Here is a 12,809-nt window from a genome sequence, read left to right on the forward strand (position 1 = left end):
AGTGGGCAGATCCAACATAAACAAAGACAGTAAAAGTTTGGGGAACGATTTTACTGGTTGGATAAGGCAGAGTTAATCTGGGAAGCCTGTGTCTGTTCTTGATGACAGTTTCCCTTTATAACACTATTTTTTTCCCACCATATGTTTACATCTTAAGAAATGATTGACCCCTTAAGGACGCAGTGTTTTTTCATTCATTTTTCACTTTCTACCTTCAAAAAGCCATCATTTTTTAATTTTTCTGTTTACAGAGCTGTGTGAGGGTTTATTTTCTATATAACACATTTAACTTCTCAGTGACATAATTATTCCATGCCCTGTACTCGGAAGCTGGAAAAAAAAATCAAAATGTGGAGAAATTTGAAAATAAAAATGCTTTTGCGTCACTTTCTTGTGGGCTCAGGTTTAACGACTTTCACTGTGCACTGTAAATGATACATTTACTTTATTCTGTGGTTCTGTTCGATCATGGGGATACTAAATTTACATAGGTTTTATTGAGTTTTAATACATTTTCAAAAATGAAACAAATGTGGATGAAAGAAAAATTTGTTTCGCCATCTTCAGAAGCTAATAACTTTTTCATACTTTGGTGTATGGAGCTGTGTGAGGTGTAATTTTTTTTGTGAAGTAAGCCAATGTTTTCATTGCTGCCATTTTAAGGACTGTGCAACCTTTTGATCACTTTTTATTACATTTTTAATATGACGTCAAATGCTGTAAAAGGAACATTTCGGTCATTCGGGTGCTATTTTCCCTCATGGGGCTCAGTGCCGGGCTTCGCCGGCGGCATCGGAAGGGTTAATACCCCGGTCGGTGCGTGTTTGCTGCAATATGCATACAGAGCAATATGCATACATGTATGGCGCAGAGCGTGAAGAGGTTAAAGAATTGCTTTTAAAAATTTGCTTTTCAATCACTGTACAAATGGAAACTCTGTTCAAAAACACATCTCAAGCACAACAGTTATCACAGCCTAAGAAGAGAGTAAAAATAATAATTATGACAATTTATGACAGTTGGGAAGATCCAATAGGATGTCCAAAATCAGTGCATTGTTAGAAGTTAATATCCGTAGCACAACTAATGGGTCTTAGCTTCCCACAAAAGGCATACTTTATCCCCTCATAAACCTAGCCAGTGATTTGGAAACACACCAAAGTATTTATTTCCATGGTACCTGTAGAAGCAAAGCCAGAAGTGAGCATGACTCCCAGGGACTTCATTACTGTATTTTTACATGATTTTGCAGCACATGTCGCATTATAGGAAATGCACCAGCCCAAACTTAAAATTTGTCGAGTAAAAGAATTAACATACTACTCTATATCACCTAATTTTGCATTCTGTTTAAAACTGTTTATAGAGTTTGCAAAAAAAAATTGATATTGTTAGCAGCCCTTAAAATGAATATTTTTCCTTAATTTAAAGATGAACTAACACAGGTGTGGCAAACCTATGACAAGGTGCTAGAGGCCATCACCCCATGACAGAGTTTGCCAGACAGGACTCAAGGAATCTTCCTGCAGGAAGTCCATACCTGCTGATTGTTATTTTAAATCATCACGCCTAGGACTAAAGGCATGGACATCGCTGGATTATTATTGTAGCTCCTGTTCCAAGTCGCAAGTTTCTTCTTAATCTGAATTGCCACTCTTTTCTACTGTACTGGAGTCCTCAGGGAGCCAATACAATTGACAGAGCAGGGAGCAAGGGCAATGTTGGCACTTTGCGGTCAATAGGTGGGTTTTAATTGTAGTTTGGTACTCAGGGCTTCCAAGTACCCTGAACCATGGGTCCTTAGTTGCTAAGAGCTGTATTTTACTTGGCCATCTATCTACCCTGTAGAATTGGGGAGAAAAATGTGCCAGAAACACTTGCACCAAAACCTGTCTCATGTGCTTTGCTTCACAGTGTTTAGGACACTTTAAGAGGCTTTTACAACTAGTGTTAACATCAGGGAAATGTTCTGTCTGTAGAAGTAGGCTTTGCTATGCTGGTTTTGGAACATTTTCTGTAATATAACTAAACCAACTAATAGGAGGCGCAAAAGACTAGACAGTAATAAAATGCAACATATTTATCATTCAGGATTAGACAGTGAAAATCTGGTGGAGTATAATACTGTCTCATTTTAGAGTTTTCATTTATCTTCCCATTTTGTTTCAAAGTGAGAATGTTGAAAGAGTCCATGGCCTCAGCTAAAATTACAGGTCTCTACCTCAACAAAAATTGGAAGAGAGCCTTTCAATCTAAACCAAAGTTTACATGGGAATGCATCATAGTTGTCATACACACCTACCCCATACACACCTACCTACTGCAGACAAAAGAATGTCCATTCAAGACTTATTCGTCTACATCTCTCCAATAGGAGCTATCTAAAGCACATTCCCCATTAATAATATACTAAATATATAGAACATCAATGTCTGAATGTCAGGGGCCAATTGTACCAAAACTCATTGATTCCAAGACTGTGTAGGAACTGTAACACATGTCTGCAACATTCAAGTAAGCCCTAGACACAAACGTATGTACAGTCTATTGTATTACACAAAATCACATGATCAATAGTTAGTCCTTGATCCAACATAAAATACATTTACATGAATACAATATAGAATTTTCCCATATAGAATGTTTGTCATGAAAAACATATTCCGTACAATATAATCTTTTATTTAAAATACTAAACCATGTTTTCATATAAAACATTGATCCAACAGAGGGATAGTGTTTGGAAAGTTGGAAAGAACAGCATCTGTGTACTGCCCATAACTATCGATATATTATACAGAACATAATGATTATCTGTCAATCAGACGGTGATCTTCACCTTATGCAGTAACAGTTCAGTCAGGCAAGTGCTCATCCTGTGACATATCTATCACACTACTATCCTCCTAACACTTCAAAACTACCTCCTCCCACCCTTACCTCATGTACCTCATCCATCATTCCTTATCTCCTACACAATGCTGCTTCTCCTATTCTCATGTACCACTCCGCTCTCTTGCCTTATATACCAAAGTGCTTCTTCAACTCATGTACCACACCAGTCCCCCATATCATATGTATCATATGACTGTCATCTTTAACATCATGTATTGTTCTTCCTCGTCTCATGAATAATACTTGTTCTCTGTCGCTTATGTACCATACCAAAGTCCTTCTCACCTCAAGTCTTATACCACTCTAAACCTCACTTCACTTACCTAATGTACATATACCAGACCTCCCTCATATGGTCATATACCACAGTAACCCCGCCCCATCACCTCATGTGCCATACCACTGACCTTTCTCACCTCATGTACCATACCAGAATCCTTCCTCACCTCATGTGCCATATTACTGTCCTTTCTCACATCATGTACCATACTAGTATCCTTCATCACCTCATGTACCATACCACTGTCCTTCCTCATCTCATGTACCATACCACAGTAATTCTTTACCTCATGTACCATACCATTGTCTTTCCTCATATCATGTACCATACTACTGTCCTTCCTCATCTCATGTACCATACCACAGTAATTCTTTACCTCATGTACCATACCATTGCCCTTCCTCATATCATGTACCATACCACTGTCCTTCCTCATCTCATGTACCATACCACAGTAATTCTTTACCTCATGTACCATACCATTGTCCTTCCTCATATCATGTACCATACCACTGTCCTTCCTCATCTCATGTACCATACCACAGTACTTCTTTACCTCATGTACCATACCAGTGTCCTTACTCACCTCATGTACCATACCATTGATCTTTCTCATATCATGTACCATACCACTGTCCTTCCTCATCTCATGTACCATACCACAGTACTTCTTTACCTCATGTACCATACCAGTGTCCTTCCTCACCTCATGTACCATACCATTGTCCTTCCTCATATCATGTACTATACCACTGTCCTTCCTCATCTCGTGTACCATACCACTGTACTTCTTTATCTCATGTACCATACCAGTGTCCTTCCTCACCTCATGTACCATACCAGTGTCCTTCTTTACCTCATGTACCATACCAGTGTGCTGCCTCACCTCATGTACCATACCATTGTCCTTCCTCATATCATGTACCATACCACTGTCCTTCTTTACCTCATGTACCATACCAGTGTCCTTCCTCACCTCATGTACCATACCAGTGTCCTTCTTTACCTCATGTACCATACCAGTGTGCTGCCTCACCTCATGTACTATACCATTGTCCTTCCTCATATCATGTACCATACCACTGTCCTTCTTTACCTCATGTACCATACCAGTGTCCTTCCTCACCTCATGTACCATACCATTGCCTTTCCTCATATCATGTACCATACCACTGTCCTTCTTTACCTCATGTACCATACCAGTGTCCTTCCTCACCTCATGTACCACACCACTGCACTTAAGCTCATGTATTATACCAGTTTCCTTCCTCGCCTCATGTATCATACTAGTATCCTTCATCACCTCATGTACCATACCAGTGTCCTTCCTCATCTCATGTACCATACCACTGTACTTCTTTACTTCATGTACCATACCACTGTCCTTCTTTACCTCATGTACCATAACAGTGTCCTTCTCCACCTAGTGTACCATACCAGTGTCCTTCCTCACCTCATGTACCAGACCACTGCACTTAAGCTCATGTATACCACTATCACTCCTTATCTCATGTACCAGCCCTCCATTGTTCAAGTACATACACTAGATCTCATGTACCACATGAGCACTGCCCTCCCTCAACTCATGTACAACACATTAGCCTTACCTCACTCCATGTACTTCACCACTGCACTTTATTACCATATATATACCAGTGTATCCCTCACTCATTTACTATATCATTGTCCTCCCACCATGTACCGCACCAATGTCCTGTCAAACCTCAGTATACTACCACTATCCTCCCTCATCCCTGTAACACACCACTCTCCTCTCTCATCCATGTACCACACCATTGTCATTCCTCACTCCATGTGGAATCCCTCTGTCCACCCTCCACCGTCTTTATTACAATCCATGTACCTTATCATGGCCCTATTTCCCACAGTATGTATAATATCACTCTTTTTCATCATGCAGTGCACTAATACGCTGTCCTCCCTTACCCCAGCACTGTCATTCTTCTGTTCTCTATCACCATATAACAGAAAATCACCCACTACCTCCCCTCACCCCATTTACCTTCCTGCTGCCACAGTTTATATTCTACCCACTGCCAGTTCTCCCTGACCCTGTGTGTCACCCTAACACCACAGCCACATTCATTTCCGGTAGTGAATTGCCTTCCATTGGGTACCACACCATCATGCCACATCCTTCCTGGTGTCACCACTAGTGCCCTCCCTCCGGGTATCTTCTCCCCATGTGCCACACCACTGGCTCATCGCACACATCACTTCCTCCCTGACTCCAGGTACCACCCGCACACAATGTACCACCCAACACAATTCTCTACTTACGAGCCAAGAACCTCCTTGAATTCAAAGATCTTCTTAATGTCCTCCACCTGCTTCTTCCAGGAGGTGCTATTCTCCCCGTTCTCTCGAGCCATGGCAACAAGTAAGATTTGGGAGGAAAAGCACAAAGCTGGAGTTCACCTCGCGATGCCCCTTCCTCTAGTCGGATCCTCTTTCAATAAATACTTCCTGGTTAGTAGAAGCAATGAGTCTTAGTGGGAGACAGCTCTGTCACACTGCAGGCGATGAAGGATGTGCAGCTGAGCAGCCGGGCATAAGTCCTGCACTGAGAGCAGGTATCCCCTGTCATAGACAGCGATGCATGGCAGGGGGTGGTGCTGCCAATTGCAGGCTGGGCTCCCCCTACTGCTCCTGTGCTATCAGAGGAGGATTAGTGCATGTTGTTATGGGGATATCACACTGAAGCTGTGTGTGAGCTCCCTGCTCAGCCTGACAGCACTAACTCAATAATGACTTGAAAGATAATTCGCATTGCACCAAAACCCCGTGCACGTCAATGAGGCTCCTTGCCTGGCCAGTGACTACACAGCCGACAAGAGTCGTTCTGACAAGCGTTCAGGAAGAGCGCCATCTGCTGGCAGCTACATGCAACTACACACGCAGGTAGCCGGTAGAGGAGATGATATACTGTATATGCAGCATATGTGCAGTACTTACTAGATGAAAAGAAAGCTTGTTCTCATGTATCCCAAGAAGAATTCATAGGCTTTAGACAAAATTTACATAGAATTGACAATGTATAATAATACTGAATAAAAACTGTAATTTATTAAACTATATATTCATTTATTTCTCCCCATTTTTTAGGTCTTCAATACAGAGCAAACACAGTTGCTCTACATGGAGAACCCCTGAAAATATATTGTATGGACCATGTAACAGATCATTTTTAGTTCATTTTGTGCCCTTGATTTGCCACAGTGGGTCACTGATAGCATACCACCCAACTTTTGGAGCAGCGAAAGAGGGACAAAAGATGCAGAACCTGTAGCGCTTGAAGAAAATGTATTTGACCTAAGCCAAATCTTTTGCCCCGACCTTTGTCCACCCCCCATACAGTATAATACCCTCTTACATTGTGGTCACCTCATATGCAGACCCCCCTGATTTTTTGGATCCACTAGAAGCTACTTCTCATATTGTGGCTCCCCCTTGTATTGCACCCCCCCAGCAGCTCCCCTTCATAGTGTGTCCCTCCAGCAGCTCTTTTACATACTGTTGCCTCCTCCAGCAGCTCCCCTTCATACTGTGACCCCCCCCCCCTACAAATCCCCTTTATACTGCGGCCCTCCTCCTCTACATGTTACTGCTTAGTAAAGAAAATTAAATAAAAAACATCATGTACTTACCTCTCCCCGTTCCCCTGCAGGAGTTCTCCTCCTCTCCTGTGTGTATTACTGAAGCTAGCAGACAGGATGACATCATATCATTGTGCCCGAAGGCCTCTGTTATATACAGCAGCTTTCAGCAGCAGAAACTGATAGAGTTGATACCTCCTGGGCAGAAAAGAGCCTGAAATCTGAGACAGTTGGGAGATAGCATTAAAGGGTTATTCCCACGTAGACAAGTTTCTCAAATGCACTAAGGATAACAAAATAACACATTCTCTAATTCACTGTTATTAACAAAAATACAGCATTTCACAGATATAATTCAAACCTGTCTCTATCAGTCCTTGTGTATACAATTTTGGTTGCCCCTGGATCTTCTGAGTTTAGGGTCTGCAGGCATATTATTCTTCTGCCTGACGCTGCACTGAGCTGAGCTGCTCTCTGCATTGGCTCCCACCCTTTGCATTCCAGTAGGAGCTCACACAGACACACGCTAATCAAGCTACAGGCAGATCAGGTCTTTATCCAGGGGATGGGGAGGGAGGTAGCAGAGCTGTGTATGTTACGGCTGTAATAGTAGAGCTGAAAATATCATGTGTGATATGCATCTCATGGATTTCATCTCTCTTTCTATGAGTCAGACCCAAGGGAATGTTCAGAATCTAGGGGATTGAAATTTGCTAAATTTCTTTCATGGGCAAACCCCTTTAAGAGTCCGTCTTACCACTTGAAAATAGGCAATCAGAAGTATCAGGTCCTGCTCTCATACCAGGGCAACTATTTTGGACCCATAACATTATAATATCAACAGTGAACCATTTTATATACTTGGAAAATTCCTAGTGGACCGGTGTGTCATAGAAAATGTTAAAGGAGTTTTCCATGAATATGGCATTAGGACCAGTGTAAGAATAAAAAAAAAAAACAGGAACACATAGTAATTGTAATACTGCAGCCAGCTTAAAGCTGCCATTTACTCACATTATGCATGGTCACCCAAACTGAGCTGTTCGGCTACCCTGCAAATTATATAGCAGATTTGACCTGATTTGCAGTACAGATGCTCAGCTCCTTATGGAGGTGGGATGGGTGAGGAGGGCTCACCCTTCCATCTCCAAATGCTGCAAATACTCCCGGCTAGTGGCCCGTTTCTAGCGCTTGTTTGTATGCACATAGACTTATGCAGTCAGATTTCACAGATCCCCCACTGTGCCATGGACAGAACTTAGAGCATCATAGTGATATATGATGCAAGAAATCCCTTGCTCCGCATGGCACAGTAGCCCCGAACTGCAGGCATTACTACAGTTCACTGCTGCTGTTCTTCAGGGAAGAAGAAACTGCATACATTGTATATGTTTAGATTCTCAGTCTCAGCACTGCGTGCAATCCATGGAATACGGCCAGTGTACAGTCCATGGTTCACAGACCAACCAAAGAATTCTGTTTTTAGACTAAGAGACAGTTTGTGAGATATGGACCTGGTCAAAGAATAAAGATTCCTGAATATTTTGCAGGAGGGTGGGACAGATTTCTGTTGACAGTGTTGGATGGGTGGGACAGTGAACATTGCTGCTGCCAATAATGTCCCCCACAGAGTCCCTCAGTAATATCCTCACACATACCCCCCCAGTAATGCCCCCCACACAACCCCCCAGTAATGTCCCCCACACAGTCCCTCAGTAATATCCTCACACAGCCCCCCAGTAATTTAAACAATACAAGACACCAGATGCTTGTTACCGACCGCATGCGTTTCAATGGAAACGTTATATAAGATTTGAGTGCTTTCTTGATGTTTTTTTTCTAAATAGCTTCTATACAGGAAATGCATATTAATATGAATAGAAAAAAAAATAATTGCATATTTAAGAAAATGTATCAAATTTTGAAATAAGAGTGTGAACAATGCCACACACTAATATTATTAGGTCCTGTATACCTGAAACACATTACGAGGAATGGTTTTGCTTCAAAAAATTCCTGCAACATCTTCCTTTCTTTTACCAGAGGATTTATGAAAATCTTAATCAGTGTCTGGATGTTAATAGTTCTGGTTCCATTGGTGATTTTGGATTAAATGATTTAAAAGGTTTTTTATTCTCATTATTTCAAATGTGTTAGTTTAGAAGAATCATACACTGACATTTTAATATACTTTTGATGTTTTATAATAAATGTTCACTAGATTTTGCTTGACAGGTCACTTTTACGATAGGTTTACAGAATAGATTTGGTGAACAGAATGGTTAATCTGAAAGAACATTTGCTGATATTTGTTTTGTGTCCATTGGCCTTTTATGTCAACCACATTGTGAGTGATGTTCAATTACTCCAGCAAAATCAGGAGTCTTACATTTTTCATATAGAGGAAAAAAAAATCAATATAAGCTTTGGAAGGCAGCAGAATGCCAAGAAGTTTTATTGTATTGTACCCTTTTTCCATCCCATAATTACCGTATTTTCATTTTTTGGGGCATCATTTGCTTTATTATAGCAGCACATAAAGCAGCTATGGTGACAAAAACTGTATAAAAATGTGACATTTTCCAACTTAATGTGTTTTTATAAAATTAAGTAGTACTTGTATTCTGCAAGTTCATCAAAAGTAAGCACTGTGAATTAATAGGAAGGAAATGAGAGGGCGTATATAATTTTACTAGATCTTTAATAATCATTTTGCATAACTTTCAGACCTTACCCCTACTGTGATGTAATATTTATACAAGTTGTTTTTTCAACCAATCAAGATAATAATATGATTTGATGTTACTAATAGAATGTAATGTATGGAGAGGTAAAGAGGTTACTTAAGCTATCAGGGGGGAAGGAGTATTAGGTTATGAGGGCACTTACTATTTCAAGAATGTACACAGAACACATTCCTATTTACGTGTTGCAGGTGATGCAAGTGCAAGTGGTCCCTAGCTGATCAAACCACATAGAGAAGTCCATTTTTCTTAACACTTTCTAGATGTTATTAACCAAGGTACTATCCTGTCGCTTTTTCTGTTTTCTTTATTTTTATCTATGCAAGTATATATTTATTTAGACAAGTAAAATTACATTGCGTTGTAAAAAGTCCTTATAATGCTTTTTGGCTGTGCACACCCTTCATCAGAAATAGGAGAGATTTGTCCAACGTTGTAGAGAATTAACATTCTCTACGTACCCATTTACAGTTTGATGCCTCATAGCAAGTGGTTTCCAGATGAGCACCACACAGGGGGTCCTATTTTGTTTCACACTATCCAAATGTTATTACCGGAGGTCGATTGCCTGTCGATTGCCTTCTTCCCACTTACCCAAATTGACTGTCATTTTAATAGTTGGTTTAGGGGAACCAGTCAGTTCCCAGCCTTGTACTGGTGTCTTCAAGTAAATCTACCACTATATTTATGGAAAATGAACGCTTCACACTCCTAAATATGTGTGTATAAGGAGCTCTGCTCCTGTATTTTCATCATAAAAACAATGTTACTTTTATGTTAATGAGGTACAACAGACTCAATATATTTTTATTCTCTTACAATATTGTTCAGTGCTATTTTGGTATAGATAAGGGCAGTTAAAGGGTTCATTCTCAGCTGTAGCCTCAGTACATAAAAGTCAGAAGCTTTATTTAGTTATTATGAGTAACCCACATGAGTCACAGTCTATTCTCGGGATCACGGTTGCTTCCATCTTTAGTATTCATGGTAAAACACTAATGAATCTACAAGTTTTTGAATACCTTTTTTGATTTCTTAACATGTCACAAGGAATTACTTCCACAGAATTGTCATTCTTAAAACATCTTCTACTTTAAAGGAAATCTATCATTAAAATTTAGCTTGATAAACCAACATCACCGCACTGAGATTGTAATGATGTTTTTGTCTTCCTTTTTACTCATTTTTTTTTCTAAAAAGACATGTTATATTTATATAAATTAAGCAGAAAAGATTCAGGAGACATGTCCCCCCCCCTCACATCTTTCACTCCCATTGCCTCCCCACCTTCCCCGAGAGCCTCTTCTTGTCAGTCCCCACGTGTGTGCCTAACCATCTGCATTGCACACCCGCCTGCTACACCCAACCTGCACAACCTAACCCAGAAGTGACGTGTGCGTGTGTGTTCAGAGCTGCCTGAAGCCACACAGACAGCTCTGCAATGCACTTGGTCGGGCACCACCGGCTTAGGGAAGAGAAATGCTTTACGAAGCTTGTATTAGCCAGTGAAGCGGGAGCCCAGAGGGGCATTAGTAACACCTCCTGAAGCATTTGCATAAATGTAAAACATCTTTTCATACACAAAAAGCTGACTAGAAAGTAAGAGAAATACATAGTTACACGTTGCTCAGCTCTTACAGACAGCAGTACTGTTTTTACTAGCTCGATTTTGATAAATCTCCCTTGAGAGACATGATTAAAAAAGATCATTTCTAGATTTTCTATTAGTCTTCATTTGTAAAAATCACTTAGATTTTACACTGACAGTATTTTAAAATTTTTCGCCTAGTATAGTCAGTATCATTTTCAAAACCTCTTTTTACCAGTAAAACCCAAACCATTACATTTATAATTAACAATATACAGTACCCTAAATAATGTATTCCCTTCCAATAAAGGAAAGAGATTGGATGCTGCTTTTGCAATCTTGCAAATTTGTCACCAAGCAAACCAGAACACACAATATGCTTTTAGGATAGGTAATGTATCTATAATGCAAGATCAAATAGTGGCTTATCCTTCCCCTACTGTAACATTTAGGGGCAACCAAATTGTTGCTTTCTTGTTTGTGAGCAGTATTCCATCCCATTACCTTCTTGGGCTGTTCAGTACAAGACATGCAGAAGTGTGTAAGTTGCTTTCTACCGATAGTAGAATTTTAAGTGTGATACGATTCTTGGAAAGGTATCATGATACAGATACAATACTTTTTACAAAAAGAAAAAGGCACTACCTGCATCTGAAATGTTTGTTAAAACATTGTTTTTTGCATCACCATCTTCCCAATATCGAAAAATTGTAGTTTTTCCACCAATGGAGCTAGTTGAGGGCTTTTTGGGGGTCATTATCTGTTTTCTGTGGTTCCATTCAGGGGTTCGTGCAACTTTTTATTTTTGAAACACTGTCACAAAAACACAGCATTTTTGCTAAATTTGTTGGAGATTTTTTATGGCGCTGACTAAAATAATGATGGAATAATGGATTAGATTTATAGATTGTGAGTTACGAATGCAGCAATAACAAATATGAGGGTATTTTAGTAAAACCAGGGGACTAGAAGTACAGGACTAACATTTCTAAGTGTAGGTTGCATCACCAGGACACACCGCTGTAAACCTTTGCAGTCACACGTGCCACCAGCCTTGTGTTTTATAATGCAACGCTATTGCAATGGGGGGGATTCAGCCATATTGCACATTGCATCAGGGTCTGGTTACCCATCACATGTGTTTCCCTGAAAAAGTATATGTAATCTGCCCACCCCCTGTGCGCTAGCGTTGCATTATAAATGCAATTCTAGCGCCACGCTTCCTAACCTCTCTGAGTGCGAGTTCAAATGTGCGGTTTTTTGGATGCAGTTTTTAAGCGTATCCCTGAAACACATGCATTTTACATGTTACCATGTGTTTGGCTGGTTTGGGAGAAAGCTGTTAAAGCAATAAAGAAAAATGCATTCAATGTTAAAACAGCTGCTCAAACTTTCAGCAATAATGAAAAATGTAAACCAGCCAAACGCGACAAGTGAATGCACCCTAACTAAGAATACAGAAGCATATTTAGCTACACAAGTCTGGGGCTTAACAGGTTGAAGTTATCAGGGATCAGGCGGCCTGCACTGAGGATCCCTAATTACTACTGATATGACTGGACACATGGCTGCAGCATCTTTACTGAGGGAGAAGTTTAACCCTTTAAGCTACGGGCACAGACCTCTCTGGCACAAGCAATACAGAAGCTGAGTGCCCTACAGGTCTTGGACCAGCGCTGAGCGAG

General features: G+C 40.4%; 1 protein-coding gene across 1 annotated transcript in view; it reads right to left on the minus strand.

Annotated features, from left to right (window-relative positions):
* The window catches only part of CAMK1D (calcium/calmodulin dependent protein kinase ID), a 189,528-nt gene extending 183,506 nt beyond the window's left edge, over window positions 1-6,022 (minus strand). Inside the window, exon 1 of the mRNA XM_072147343.1 lies at window positions 5,477-6,022. Within this exon, the coding sequence (XP_072003444.1) occupies window positions 5,477-5,568 (92 nt within the window). The 5' untranslated portion in view covers window positions 5,569-6,022. The remainder of the gene's footprint in view (window positions 1-5,476) is intronic.
* Between the last annotated feature and the right edge of the window lie 6,787 nt (window positions 6,023-12,809).

The sequence above is a fragment of the Engystomops pustulosus genome, chromosome 4 (assembly GCF_040894005.1).
Source record: "Engystomops pustulosus chromosome 4, aEngPut4.maternal, whole genome shotgun sequence".
NCBI classification, from domain to species: Eukaryota; Metazoa; Chordata; class Amphibia; order Anura; family Leptodactylidae; genus Engystomops; species Engystomops pustulosus.